General features: G+C 43.2%; 1 protein-coding gene across 1 annotated transcript; it reads left to right on the top strand.

Annotated features, from left to right (window-relative positions):
- The first annotated feature begins 4227 nt into the window (after positions 1 to 4227).
- LOC134082481 (transcription factor E2F3-like) lies at positions 4228 to 15992 on the top strand. The gene is made up of 7 exons (XM_062538221.1): positions 4228 to 4758; positions 6976 to 7087; positions 7704 to 7929; positions 9780 to 9938; positions 10734 to 10848; positions 11474 to 11609; positions 12515 to 15992. Exons 1-7 carry the CDS (start codon positions 4486 to 4488, stop codon positions 12769 to 12771), a joined length of 1278 nt encoding a protein of 425 aa, XP_062394205.1. The 5' UTR covers positions 4228 to 4485; the 3' UTR covers positions 12772 to 15992.
- The last annotated feature ends 33 nt before the right edge of the window (positions 15993 to 16025 follow it).

The following is a 16025-nucleotide window of genomic DNA, read 5'->3' as shown; positions in this document are numbered from 1 at the left end:
GTACAGTTCAACTGAAAAAAGTCAGATTTGGCCTGCATGTTTATTTAAACTATTCTGACCTACATGAATACTAGAGATGCACTCAAAAAGTCACAACTGTGCTTGTCAGAGACAAATCCCTGGCAATGGCAATGATTGTATTTTGTAGTTCATTTGGATACGCTTAAAATTAGGATATTTGATGTTTTCTTCCAAAATACATTTTTATATGTCTTTTCATCCATCCCTGAACACGGGTGCTCATGAACATGCCCCCGGAGTGTAGCACTGTAGCTGCCTTGCATCTGCTGGCTGTAGAACTGATTGTTTTCAGTTGTTTTTTCCTAACGACATCTTACTCAGTGACCTAAGAAACAGAGATCTATGTGTGAAAATCACCAGAATTCTTTTTTAATTAATTAAAGGAGAATGAATCACTTGGGTTCTTAAGATTCCTTTTTCTTTCAAACAGACAAGGGTTACCCCTTTGATCAAGAAGAGAAGTCGCAGCTTCCTGAAGGCGGAGTTCATGAGCATCCCCAGAGGAGCAGTGCTCATTGGCCTTAATATTGCCCACTGGGAAACCTGCACATTTATCTCTCCTGCGTCCATTCCAAATTGAGGACCAATCACAAACTGGCCTATCCTGACGAACACAAATTGTTGGTCTGATTGGTTGAAGGACTATCCAAGTGGACAGAGTCATTTGAACGATGCCCATTGATCACGCCTCCTCTTGGGCAGTAGAAATACAACACAGACTACCCAGACTAATGTTCAATCTCAAAAGATTGAGCTTGGTCTGGTGATAGCCAGGCTAACTGCCTTCATGGCAACTGTAAACTCGAAGAACCTGACTTTAAAAATCCGACCTCCAAAAAAAAAGTGTGTTCATGAGATGCAAGAAGCAAATATGGATCCCCCATGTAAGATGTGAAATGCTTAAATAAATTATTAGAACTGCTTACTATGGTTGAGCGGGCCAATGATTCTATTGGCAATTTTTAGTTAGTGATGGATTGATTACCTTACCTATTGGTAAGAGAGAGAGGTGTGCCTCTTGTTGTGTTGTTGCGAGGGAGGCCACCGTGGTTGGAGTGCATGATTGTGACGTCAAGTCGGGTACCTCGGGAAGAGTTCCACAAGAGTTCTGTCGTATTAATTTTTACATGGTAGTTTTGTGATACTTATTTTGTGTAGGTATGTTAATGTAGGCTACCAATGTATGTTAATAAAATACAAATGTGACCATTCACAGCGAAATCAGTCGTTTTGCGCACATCGTTATTTTGAGAAAATCAACAATAACAAACTTCCGGGTTAAAATGTTGAATTTCACGTTTTCGCATAATTCGGCTGTATACAGTCTACAGTTTCATATCGTGAACGCATTTCACTGAAAAACCTACGTTTTGACTGTTAAACCCGACGAAGATTCAACACATTTGCTGTCATTCCTGTTGTGCACGCGCCGCTTAACAGGTGATTTCTCCTCTTCTGGCATATCGTGACAGGAGAACCATGTCAACTTTGGAAGCGGTTATCTTAGCGATAGTTTGTGTAATACCCTCGATATACATATCGTTGGAAAGCTTAGTTTATGGCCGTTCACGTGAGCACAATAACTTAATTTAATAAATTTTACCGAAACGACTGGTTCCGCTTTACAGGGTCACAAATGACAAAATATTATATATTTTAAATAAATTAAAATTAAAAAGTCACTGGCCACCTCTTGACCAAATTTTAAATCCATAAATCCAAATTCCAAAATAAAACACAGAACTTCATGAGCTGTCCATTTACATTAAAGCAACACTAAAGAGTTTTTTGTATACCTTAAAATGATATGTTCCAAAAATCATTTCAGTGGTTCATCAACTCGTAACAGGGTGAACTTCTGCATCCACTTTGCGGCCCTCTATCGGCTATAACCGCACTATGTAACTTTACCAGATTGGGCAGGTTCTGTAGTACAATGGAATGAGACCTAAGAACCACAAATTTGACTTGCTTCCATGTCGCAATACATCATACGTTCATAAAATCATGCAACATGCTCTACCTTGTCTGTGGATATCGTTATTTACTGGACAAACAAATAGCTTTCATGCGACAGAGGAAAAATGCTTTAGTGTTGCACTAAACACTATATTTCAGTCATATTCTGCAATAAGAAGGCCGCTAAAACACACACTATTTTGTGCTTCACATGTGCACACAGCTACTCTTCTTGTGCATCAGTATTATCCAAGAGATTTTGGACAATTCCATGCTCCAAACTTTGAGGGAACAGTTTGGGGATAGCCCCTTCCTGTTCCAACATGATTGTGCACCAGCACAAAGCAAGGCCCACGGAAACATGGGTGACAGAGATTGGTGTGGATGAACTTGACTGGCCTGCACAGAGTCCTGACCTCAACCCAATAGAACTAGAGAGAACTAGAGAGATGAATTAGAGCGGATCCTGAGAGACACTCCTTGTCCAACATCAGTGTGTGACCTCACAAATGTGCTTCTGAAAGAATGGTCAAAAACACACTCATTTTGAAACCCACTGTATAGATTAGGAATGGGATGTGACTGAAGTTCATTTGTGAGTCATACACTATATTTTACCAATATAGTGTACAGTATCCTGTTCTGTCTATGCACCACCTGTCAATCACATTGCACTTTTCTGCTTTTTTGCATTTCTGGTTAGACGCAAACTGCATTTTGCTGTCTTTGTACTTGTACTCTGCACAATGACAATAAAGTTCAATCTAATTTGCACAGAAACAAAAAGGCAGTGAAATGAGGGAATGTGACAGCAAGCAACTCCATGCTCAGGCAGAGAACATTAGTAGAAGAGAGAGAAATCAAAGAACAACAATAAAAAAAAAAAACAATAAGTAAAATAAATACAAATAAAAAAGGTGAGGGTAAATAAAAATGAATGAGGTTAAATTAATATGAATGCTTTAATGGGCTTATAAAAAGGAAAAGTGCTGGGACAGTTATGCATTCACGGCCTGTATGGCTTGGGGGAAGAAGTTCCTTCTCCAGTTCATGGCTTTGAGGGTTTGGAGGTGCTTTCCAGAGGGCAGCCATATAAAAAAACGTTGTTGGTGACAGTCATTTAGGATTTTCTTTGCCCTTGACTCACACCGCCTGGCATTACCAAAGTTTGATTTAGCCACAATTGAAATAACCTGAGCTCAACAGATGACTGTGAAGTAACCTACAGCCTGTGGGTGTTAAGGTTATCCTATTTTGACCTTGAACAATTTTATTCATGGAGAATTGAGCCCTCAGAATATTACACTAGCTACTACTCACCACAACAATGACTTATTTGATGAAAACTGCAGTCAAGGGAAAGCTGATATCCTAACTCAACACCGGTCAAATTCTACCTCGCCACCTCCCCATAGCCTGCTCTGCCTACTTCATCACTCCACCAGGCAGGCTTGGGACAGTAGGGCTGACGGGAGACCATCTTCAACTCCATCAAGTAGTTCTTCAGAACTGAACGGCAAAACGGGCTAACGCTTAGCTCATATCGTTAGCTGAGATTATATGTCCATAGACCTGCTACCGCTTTGACCAATTGTTCTGTTTATCCATGGACATAAAAAAGGTAGATACGACGGTCTCATACAGTCCTCCCCTCCCCCACCGTGTTCCACGTCGTCAAATCTCCACCTTTAAGCCGTGGCACACTGCTCCCGTGGGAGAAGAAATTCTGTTAATAAATACCTTGTCTGGAATGAGTTGTTGAGGTCTTTGCTGAAATAACGGGTCTACTACTACTACTACTTTCACTTTGGCTAAGTAAGAGTTAAATTTCAAGGCGCTGTGTTGCTCGTGTGCTTTTTTTGTTACTGTTTGTAAAGTAATTTGAGTTTGGTTTTCACTACACTAACCTTTTTCCATAAACGCTGTCTAGTAAGCCTACTACACACAGAAAAACTGATGAATTGCCTACTCAGCTGGCATAATAATAACCTCGTTTTCCCTCGAAAAAGTATCTTTAAGGCGGAGGCATGGGCCAAGAGTGGCTTTGCGTCTGGTATGGGCGTTCACAAATGTCATGCATTTAACCAATGGGAACGGTCCTTTTCAGTGCCCATGCTTCCATTGGTGTTCATTATGTACACGTAATTAAATAAAGGTGGAGTTTAGAATAAAGATGACCAATCGCATAGGCTATGCAAATTTCATTTGAAATTATCCCGGGAAATATGAGTTTCGCGGGAGGGTATTTCGCGCGTAAACTGTATCCTTCATTCATTGTTAGCTTCCTGGAGCCATTTTCAGATGAAGAGGTTGCGCTCCGCTTCAGCCGAACAATCCAAACCATCTGCTGATATGAAGATATTATGTGCGGAGAAATGTTAACATATCGGTAGTTAAGACGTTAGTCTAATGTTGGCCGTGAGTATTGGCAACAAAATCGCGGCGGATAAATAGATATAAAGGTCTAAACCTGGGAAGGGACAAAAGGCATTCGAGTCCACAAAGATGAGAAGAGGGATAACATCAGCCACGGAGAAAGTAATTATTACAGGAGTTAGTGGCTCTACGCTCGATAAAAACGTAGTTTTGACAGCATTATCCGATCGGTTAACATCAACTCTTCCCACTACCACGTATATACATATAATAACCCCGCCGCCCAACATTTCTCAAACCTCAAGTATCTGCCTGTCTGAACCTGCAAATGGCAATTTGTACTCCACTCCTCACGGAGCTTCACTTGGAGCAGGACAGCGACCAACTTTAGGACGTCCACCGGTAATTTTCCCTATAACTGTCTGAGAGTGACTAAATGCAACGAATGTTTCAGTGCATGTTTGCTCTTACGCTAACGTTAATACTTTGTAGCAACTACCGTAGCCATATTTGCTAGCTAGCTACAGCTCTAGGAACAAGCCCGAACATAACACGATGCCTATCTCTTAGCAATAGATGGTGAACTGTTTGTTGTTTACTGCCCATGTAATTCCAGAAGGCTTGTGATCTATATGCAGGAGTTGTGGTAGGTAGCCTCCGCTTCAATCGCTAGTTGCTAGGTTCAAGTTATACCCACCAAGATTGTTGTATTAGCTTGCTAGCTATCTTATTTCAACCCCCCAGTGACCATATAAGGGGTCACACCCGAATGGAAAAGGTCAATGTTGAAGTTACTGGCCAGAAATGTCGGCTCATTTGTGTCTAGCTAAGTGTATGCACTATATTCTGACCATGGTACTAAAGGGGGGGGTTGAGGGCTGTGGCTTAGGCTTAAAATGACAGAACAGAAACCACTGTAACGTTATAAACAGGCCTTGCCCGTGTGCCGGTCTGGAGGGGGAAGGGAAGGAGCCAGCTCGTTGTTAGCAGCACAGTTGAGCAATAGCCCAGTGCGAAGAACAAGTAACGTTAATCGCCTTTAAAGCTCTTATGCTTATGGACACATGAAATTGAATCACGATGGTTGTTTCAGTCATTCACTGTTCTGAACGGTTGGCTGTCGTTCATACAGCGTCTGTTATTGGAGGGGGAACATATAGTTGTTAAAGGAAGACAAATAAGAACGTTAACGTGCTCCGAGCTCAGTTGTCAATGCAAGGTGAAGCTCGAGTCCACTGCCAGTCTGGCAGCCTACACACCACGCGGCAAGGTGGAGAGCCACGAGCTAGCTAGGCTGATGTCTTTGTCAGGAAGCTTCACCTCTGTTTGCCATTATTGTATTGGTCGTGAAGCTTTACCTCCGATTGCCATTACATGTACATTATTGTAACATCAATGTTGGTGAACCTTTGATACCAACGATGAGCAAATAGCCAGCCTGAATTGATCACCACAAGATAGATGAGGAATTCAATGTCAGGTTTCCAAGCATACATCTAGCTGCAGTGTTACTGACATGAAATTATTATTTCAGTCACACTGCCTGCTGGACTTAAGAGCGTGTGCAAATCAGTAATGGCATTTATGTTTAGTTCTGAGTTGTAACTCGCACCATGACAGAGCAGTGTTGAAGCATCAGACTTGATGTGAACAGCTCTCACAACAAAGGGATAATAATGACTTGCAGTGGAAAGCTGGGCTTCCATGCAAATGCTGAAATGTTGGCCATGTCCTGGACATGGCTAGTTTGTTTGTTTGTTTGAGAATTGTGGTTGAAAATTGGTCTGCATTTGTAAATGCTACAACAAACATGGGAGTTTCCCTTTCCATATGTGTGTCCTAGTAGTGCACATGTTTTATGGCTGTAGCAAGCGCCTTTTGGGAAATATCTAATTTTCCCCTCCCCATTTTGTCCACTGTCCTTGTAGCACTATGAACACTAGTTTTGTATCACGGGAGAGAAACTAGTCTGGCATGTCCCTGTTGGCAACCACCTTGCTATGGCAGATAGAGAGGAAAACCTGAATGACTTCTTGGGTAATGTTTAGTAAGGTCATGCATTTTACGCTGACATCGCCCATAGTTGTAGACCATAAGTAGGCTTGTTGTCATCATAAAGTGTAGTTATGGGATTGCCTCGAAGCTTTTGTAAATGACAACAGAATGCAGTAGAGCCTGTTGGGCTTGCACAAGATGGGGCCTGATGCTCTTTTGGTGCAGAATTCAACCAATCAGAAGTTGATACTGTGGTTGGTGGTGTTTCGTTTTGTACGGTTGCCACCGTAAACATTTACTTAATGTTTCATCCAGTTGTTGTGGAGAAACTGCTTGGTCTATGCTACAGTAGGGTCTGTTTTAATAAGTAGAAAAGATCGACCATTAACAGAATACAGCTTAAGTCTTGTTTTAAGTTAATGTTATGGTTCCCAAGCATATGGATGATTTCCAAACGACAATAAGCATAATAATGTATGGGATTTGGCCCTATAGTAGTTCTCTAATATACACATACCCTAGACACACACACACTCAATCAACCAATCAGTCACTATCACTCTTTCACTCCCTCGTGCATGCTCTCTGCATATTACTCATATGCTCTGATTGTGTTCTTCACAGGCAAAGAGGCGCCTGGCGTTGGATGATACGGATCAGCTCCCCTCCACTCAGCTGGGGTCGACTCCCAAGGGCAGAGATGGCCCCGCTCTGGCCAACATCAAACCTTGCAAAAGTACAGGAGGCTCATTATTACTTTAACTTGCCTTTGCAAGTACCTGTAACCGTAATGATTTACAGTTAGGCTTTCATCCCAACCCACTTGGAAGTATCGATATGCACTTATGTCAGTAGCCTTGTGTGTGCTCCCTGCAGTCGCAGATCATGATTCTGGTGTTAAACCCAAATTAATGAATAAGTGTAACTGAGGGTAAAAGTCCATTTACAGCCCAATTTGAATAGTGTGTGTATATATTCATGTATAGACCCAATTTACATTTAGGCTTACCCAAGATAGGTTAAATGGTCACTGGAATGGCGTAAACATAAACACTCAACATTTGATTAGCAGGTGGCTGCCATTTGATTGTCATGTATGACTGGAGCGACTACATTGTATATGATTTGTTAGTTACAGTAATTTCCCGCATATAAGCCGCAGGACAGTGTTTTATGCAAGTTAAAAGAAACAAAACCATATTAACACCATAATAACTGCCCCCCTGTATTAACCTCATAGCTGAAGAATTTTTGCAAAATCAATGTATAAGCCGCGGCTAATAGTCGGGAAATTACGGTAATAGAATTGCTATCAGTGTTGAATTAATGTGCGTTTCTGAATGTCTGTGCAGCTCCCAAGTCTCCGGCTGACAAGGAGAAGTCGCGGTACGACACGTCTCTGGGCCTCCTGACCAAGAAGTTCCTGCAGCTGCTGAGCCAGGCGCCGGACGGTGTGGTGGACTTGAACTGGGCCGCCGAGACGCTCAGCGTCCAGAAGAGGCGTCTCTACGACATCACAAATGTCCTGGAGGGCGTGCACCTGGTCAAGAAGAAGTCCAAAAACAACATTCAATGGATGTACGTGAGGTCCTCACTGGGCCGATTTGCTCTCCGATGTCTGCATGGCGCTAGTCTGGGTTTATCTCCCTTTTACACCAGTGTGAACTAGGTGCTAGTTACCTCTGCCAAAGAGGTTATGTTTTCATCAGGGTTTGTTTGTCTCTCTGTTTGATTGGTTTGTTTGTTTATTAGCAAGACGACTCAAATTTATCTATGGATTTCGATGAAATTGCAGAGAAGGTCTTAAATGACCCAAGGTGAAGAAACGATTCAATTTTTGGAGTGATCCGTATCACCGTCTGGATCCGCCTGCATCATTCTTTATATAGATCAGTGAGGACGAGGATCGAGGAAGGAAGGGAGGGTGTATAAAACACCAAATGAGAGGCACCCTATGTGATCGTGTGCAATGCTAACACTGAGAACACCACCAACAATGGCAGGCAAGCAAGCAAACATGTCCTTGTAATACCACACATCACTGTTAGGAATGCTACTGTATGCTCCATTGGTAGTATTAACTGACTGATGGCTAGCTAGCCAGCCATCCTTACCCAACCAGCCCTATAATTGCTTTGGTGGGAGGGGTGTCAGAGATGCTGTTGTGTGGCCAACCTGTTCAGAGATGTCCCCAGAACCATGATTAAGTAGTTTTGATTCACAGGCTTACCCTGACTTGTCAGCTGGTTTCACTCAGACCTGAGTATTTCCAAACCATATATTACTAGCTAACAATTCCAGCTGATAAAGTAACCCCAAACAACGAACCTCTAACCAGGATTTAGAAAAAAAAAACTTCCACAAAATCCATACACTCTTTGATATGGCTTATGGATTGCTTATACACAAGTTCATTCAGGGACAAGGGTATTCACCCTGCGTGCGTGCTCGTGTGTGTGTGTGTGTGTGTAAATAAAGGTTGGTTGTGTGTGTGAATGCAAGCACAATTATCATGGTGAGGAGGGATGGACACCAAGTGTGATTGCTAATTATTGACTCATTGGGTGCCTCTCAACATCTCTCCTCGATCCTCGAGGGGCGTTCCCACTGATCTATAACTAACACTGGATAGACTATCCCTTTGTTGCCGCCCCATCATTCTTTATCTAGATCAGTGAGGACGAGAATCGAGGAAGGAAGGGAGAGAGGCACCCGTTGACTATCCCCAACAGATCCAATTAAAGCCTGTTCGACCCCCATATTGCTATGCAAGCTACACATATGTAGCAGTTAGCTGCATCATAACCTCTGTGTTTTAAGAGCGTGAGGATATTCTGACGATGCTCCAATACTAGTGTTGATGTATTGTCTCAGGGCAAAAGTTCTGACATGCTATTTCCTGTCTCAGCAGAGAATGTCACTCATCTTCAGTAGGCCTGTACTTTTCCTGGGTCTAAATGACTGCTGTCATAGAGAAATGCTGTTTAGTCCTTGCACAACAAGAGATCTGTCAATGTTTGTGTGTCAGAAATGTGTGTGTGTGACTCACTGCAGAAACCAGCCCATTACATGGTTTTCTGGGTTCTTGACACAACAGGAAGCTTAAATGATGAAAGTAGCTGGTGCTGTTGTGTAGCTTGTTGGATGTAGGCATGTCATTCAGACATAGAGCTATGTAGGCAGTGTGTTGTCCATCCTCTGAGCAGGCCCTGTAGTGAGGTCTGTTGCCTTAATAATAGGCTCTTGAGGACTTTAAATAGATGCAGGCAGGATATATTGCACTTAAGTGGCAGGCTCTGAACACCGAGCTAGTCTGTGTGTTTGTATCTGGTTACTTTTTCATTTCTTCTTGGAGACCGCTCTAAACTTGACCTGACCTGACCTGTCCTGACCTGTGTGTATATATGTTGGTCCTGTTTCTGCTGCAGGGGCTGCAACTTGTCGGAGGCGGGGGGCGTCGGGACCCAGCGGCAGGCGCTGAGCAGCGAGCTGGCCCGACTGCATCAGGAGGAGCTGAGGCTGGACCAGCTCATCACCAGCTGCACACAGGACGTCAAGCTCATGACCGAGGCCCCCGCCAACCAGAAATATCCAATCAGACCACTGGGTCACTCCCGTCTGTGTTCCGTCCTGTCTGTGATTGCAAGCTGCCATGTTTCAGAACTTAAGCATACCTGCTGCGCTGTTGAGTATGTGTCGCTTGGCTGTGTAGTGCTGTAGCATTCGAGTCCGGTCTTGAGTCCTCATCTAGACCCTTTAAGGTCTCTCTGTCTCGACTCAGTCTTGCTTCCCGAAGACATGGGGTTTTGACTGTTTTGACAGCTCCAAAATCCAAAAAGTCTTGGTCTCGACTCAGCCTTGGCTATTTAAGGTCTTTGACTCCGCTTTAACTCTCTCTGACTCAGTGGTGGTTTCATCCCCATCTGTAGATGTCAGGACACAGGAGAGGACACTTAAATAGAGCAGTTCTGTTTTTCTTTCACCAAAGCCTGTCTAGCTTCCTTTTTATGTTGAACAGAAGTAGTTTAGGGAATGTCACTCTGAAGGCTGAAAGCTTCAGACTCTGGTTTTGCAATAACTAGGCAGAGGATCAAGAACATGATTAATCTAAGGAACATTTCATCCAAGTATTGAGAACCAGATGGAAAGAGAACCATTTGGTTACATTTTACTCTCCCAAGCGATAAAGAAACTCTCTTGATTTGTTTTTGTCACGTCTTTTGTCAAGTGTTGGTGAAGAGTGTGTTTAAGTCCAGTGCATCTGAGTATTCCTCTGCGTCCAGCGTAGTTGTTTCTCAGTGTTTTGGTCCAGCGTAGTTGTTTCTCAGTGTTTTGGTCCAGCGTAGTTGTTTCTCAGTGTTTTGGTCCTTAACCTCCACCACGCTGGCCTATGTGACGTATGAGGATCTGCGGCACATAAACGGTCTGCGAGATCAGACGGTCATCGTGGTGAAGGCGCCGGCGGACACCAAGCTCGAGGTGCCCGACCCAGAGCAGGTGAGCGGCGCGAGGGAACACAGACGTGTGTGTGTGTGTGTGTGTGTGTGTGTGTGTGTGTGTGTGTGTGTGTGTGTGTGTGTGTGTGTGTGTGTGTGTGTGTGTGTGTGTGTGTGTGTGTGTGTGTGTGTGTGTGTGTGTGTGTGTGTGTGTGTGTGTGTGTGTGTGTGTGTGTGTGTGTGTGTGTGTGTGGACGTTCACAAAGGTGCGTGCTTGCGTGCGTGCATGTGTGCGTGTGTAGACGTTCACAAAGAGATGAGTGCTGTGTGTGTAGACGTTCACAAAGAGATGAGTGCTGTGTGTGTGTGTGTGTGTAGACGTTCATAAAGAGATGAGTGCTGTGTGTGTAGACGTTCACAAAGAGCAGGTGCTTTTCCAGTCTGTGTCCAAGCTCATTATCCAACATGATGCTGTCACAAGCTTGACTGGAGAAGAGCATCTGCTCTTGAATAACACAATGGTTTGGGTTGACTTTTTTTGCCTGTTATTTAACACCCCCCCCCCCCCTTTTTTTTTGTGTACTTGACATTTAATTTCATTCCATTCCATTTGTTCGTTTTGAAAATGGAGCTTTTGTCTTAATTTGTTTTTGTCTTCTAAAGAAATGTCCCGATTTTGACTCCAGAATTTACAGGTGCACTTGACCAGCACCAAGGGCCCCATCGATGTCTTCCTGTGCCCGGAGGAGAGCGAGACGGACAGCCCCATCAAAGATGGCGGCCAAAGTAGCGCTGCCACTACGTTCATGAAAGTGTCTGATGGTAAGAGACTTACAGGTGGTTTGGCCTGTGCTTGGTATGTGTATATCAAGCCATCAATGTGTATTTTGACATGTTTTGCAAGTCGATCTTCAGTTTAAAGCCAGGGCACACCAGAGCTGGGAACTGAACTGAACTGAGCTGGGTTTCTGTAGCCTGGCAAATCAAGACCCTGGTAATCTTTTAGATTTAGGCCACAAATAATGTAATGGTCCAACTCGAGGGGCAGCACCAAGCATGCATTTGAAATCTCACTGCATGCAATTTAATAACACTACAACCAATGTTCACTCCGACTGACTCAGGATTTTGACGCAGTTGGATAACACTATGACCAATGTTTACTGACTTTGAATGTTGCAGTGCTGTCGTCATCAGTTTAACTTGCCTCTGGCCTGCCTATATCAGATACACCGATTTGATTGGTTATCCGCGATGCCTGGGGTAAAAGTAAAAAAGTAATGTGCATCATTGCTCATTGGCAAGAGTATCTTGCAGACACAATTCAAATTGTGCGCTCGTGAGAACTCTGGATTTCCAGGGTAGGGTTTATATCCAATGTTAATACTTTTATACATACAAGCGTGGTTTCCATCCAGCTTTTAAATGTGCATTTTGATTGAAAATGATCTTGGAAAAAATATGTTACAGAGAAAAAAAACAAGGGTGCCTTTAACTTGCTTAACACAGTGGATGGAAACACACACAGATGCACATATTCTTGAACAGAATTCTCGTGAATGCACATAGAATATGAATGAGCTGAATTGAAACCCTGCTATAGAGTTGGTTCTTAGATGTAGATAAAAAAAAATAGACAGAACTCCCTCTATGAGTTCGGCCCATGGTGTTGGACCGATATACCTGGCTTAACCCCAATATCCTGCTATTCTGCTTGTTTCCTGTAGATGGCGACCAAGGGTGCTCGTCTCCAGCAGTGGCAGTGACCAACCTGTCCCCCATCGACTCGCCCTTCACAAGCCTCCTACTGCAGACGGACGACCAGAACCCGTCGGCGTCAGACCTCTCCTCCTTCCTCAGCCTTTCCCCCCCGCTGCTCCAGGATGACTACCTGCTCGACCCCGACGAGAGCGTAGGCATCAGTGACCTCTTCGACACCTGCAACCTGGACAAGCTGCCCCTGGACTACCTGCTGTGCAACTGACCCCACCCAGACCTGCAGTAGCCCCAGTCTGACAGCAGGGGGGCGCTTGAGTCGATAGACTCTTGCCCCTCCCCCTGTCCATCTGCCAAGTCATCATCACTGCTGACTGCCAGTGGTGTCTCCGTTCCCAAGACCTCTTGGAATCAAATATGATCATTACCACCCGCTGCCAATACTAGTCCGTACCAATTAGCTCTGAAACAGGCAACCAGTGGGCACACCATCATGTTTATAAGAAGACTTCAGGTCAGTGGGTGTCTCTGTTTAGCCTGTTGACGAGCCCCATTCAGTTTCGGTTTAGCAGAGCCAGGAGCCTGTGCTTGTCTGAGGGAGATAAAGGTCTGACATTTTCTAATATTATTAATATGGAAGTTAATATAAATTGAAGACCACTTGAGACTGATTGAGTCTCCCATAGAAAGATGGGATATTGGTGGTGGTTGAGTGTGCGTGTGAGTGTGTGGGTGATCAACAAGTGAGCAGTCCTGTTTTTTCCGTGTCTCTTTATGTACAGCTATGTATTTGCGCCTATTTGATTTAAGAAGAATGCAAAAATGAAGAGACCACTGTTCACACACAGGGGCAGCACAGCAAGTGCATTTCAACTTTCTCTCGGCTCTTCGGCTCTTAGGAGGACGTGCTTGCATGCTGAGCGGAAGCGGTCAAACACACTCACACATGCTACGTGGCTAGCTTTTCCAGTGTGGATGACCTGTGTTTAAGGTGAACACTCAGCTGGGTGCTTTTGTGGCGATGGTGCCTTAACCCCCCCTGGAGTTCAGGACCAGCAGGACCCCCCCCCCCCCAAACGCACACACACAGATTAATATGTTTACTTGTGTTGCTAGGTAGCGTTGCCAAGCTGCACCCATGGGTGGGCCAGGGGTGCTCCCTCTCTCTCCATCTCTCTCTCCCCCTCTCTCTCTCTCTCTCTCTCTCTCTCTCTGTCTCTGTGTATGAGTAGGTGTGTGTGTGTGTGTGTGTGTGGGTGTGTGTGTGGGTGGGGTATGTTCAATTTGGCTCTTGTCTGATGTTTTCTATGTAATACGGTTGTTTAAAGAAACATTTATTGTCTGAAAGCGAGATGCTTTGTAAAGGTTTGATACAAATGAGACTTGTCTGATTTTAAAAAAGCAAAGAAAAAAAAAAAAAAAGCAATATTGAAGTATGTGATGACACATACTCATGCCTTGTTCATATGTGTATATGTTGCATCAAGAGGACAAGACAACATGCTGCAAACCTTTTCCCTGAGGCATGGAGTAATCTCATGTCAAACTCAGTGTTGACCAGCTCAGAACGGATCAGTCAGGATATGTCTTAACCCTTCGATGGAAATGTGTTGTACCCTCTCAACTCTTCATTACCCGCCTCCTTTCAAAATGGCTGGACCTCATTATAAGGGCGGAGAATGATTTCCTGGAATGATTTTACATAAATGCACTTTATACTGCTTATGGTCCCAGCAGGGAACTGTACCTGTTTAACCACATAGCCATTAGAGGAATGCAGGACTTCTTACCTTGCGGGCTAATTTTTTGTCTTTTATGAAGAAACATTTGAAAGGGATTCCCTCAAGACAGAGGGAATATCGAAATATTTGAACTTGCATAATGCTTGTCCATTCTGTCATCTTAGAATTTATTTATGTACCATAAATAAGTAATTTTCTAATATATCTGTCATTTGAAATATACAGCTTTGTCTAAATGAAAGTATGTATGTGTGTATGCATATGTGTGTATGTGTGTTGAAGTTTGTTTCTTGAAAGCTTTGCTTATATGCTCAGTAAATAAACTAAGCACCAAGTTCAAGTTATTTTGGTCTGCATGTGATGTTAACTAGATGGGGGGACCTCCACTTGTGTTTCTCTATCCAATGTTTATCATATTCTATCCTAGTGGAACTTGCTGCAGGAGTCTTAGATTTTGACATTGGCCCAACTGCACCTGACTGACATCCATTTTGACCTACACCAAATCATGGCCTTATGGAAGCTTTAACTTTGGTATGCCCTCAGTTTATCCAATGCATTTGGTGATAATTAAAGTCACTTGTGTACTTTGTTTTTTCTCTTTGGGAGCAAGGAAGCAGATTTGTATACGTCTCGTTTGTAAAGCTGTACTGATCATGGAAAGGTCCACTCAGTGTATGTTATCACTTAGCAGTTTAGTTCACAGTAGCTGTAGGGAGACAGGCAGGTGGTTTCTGATCAAAGGTGTTCTTACCGTCTGTCACCACCATGGTACTTGTGCATGCACGTTAGTGTGTAGAAATAGTGCCTTCAAACTTCCTTCCTCCCACAGAGGAGCAGTGTGGCCCAAAGCAAACCAATGCTACAGTACATGTTTCTTTTGCCTCAATCCTGCAACTGTGATCGGGTTACCAGCTATTGCAGTCATTGTAGCTGATGTCTATTTCCTGTACTTCAATCAACTAAACAGAAAAAAAAACAGACCATAATATTGCTGCTATTGCTTTCAGTTTTTAATAACTACAATGTTAAAAGTTTAGTTATAGAATGGCTGTGCATAGGGCTGCATGTTAACGGAAAATCTAAATCAAACCTAAACCAAATCCTATCCTTGGAATGGCATTCTGAGGGAAATGCGGCTATTTAATACAACCACGATTTCTGATTCTGTCATGGACGTATATTTTGAATCCTAACCCTTCTAAGCTTCTGCTTGGAACTCGGATGAATGGATTGAGGTGGAGGGTTCAGTGTTCTTTTTAGGGAAAGCCACAGAGGAATCTACATCACTCTTGATGACAGCCAGAACGCAATGTTATACTCCAGCCCTAACTGTCCATGTTCAGGCCAGTCTTAGTTCTCGCATATGCATTAGTTATGACTCAATCTGTTAGGTTATTTATGCATTGGGGAGGCTAAGATGACCTTACTGACTGCTGCTGTACTGTATGTATGTATGTATGTATGTATGTATGTATGTATGACCTTAACTTTGTTCTATGTTCTAATATGGTGTTCTTCAGCATGGTGATGTATTTAGCAGCTGGGGTTGAGAACAGAGTTGATAATGAGAGGAATGTGGCATAGTTATTTGAAGACCATGTCAGAGGAGTTTTGCATTTTTGATGTGAGTGCATGTGGGGAATTCACCCATTAATGCTCCCGTATTTCATGTTTTATAGAAATTTGAGTGTGTATTTAAGAGTTATGTATTTTATATTCAATGTAATTTACCATTAAAGGACAATTCTACATAAAATAAATGTGTGTTTTGTTCAAA

The sequence above is a fragment of the Sardina pilchardus genome, chromosome 6, assembly GCF_963854185.1.
Source record: "Sardina pilchardus chromosome 6, fSarPil1.1, whole genome shotgun sequence".
NCBI classification, from domain to species: Eukaryota; Metazoa; Chordata; class Actinopteri; order Clupeiformes; family Clupeidae; genus Sardina; species Sardina pilchardus.
This window is presented reverse-complemented; position numbering and strand designations above follow the sequence as displayed.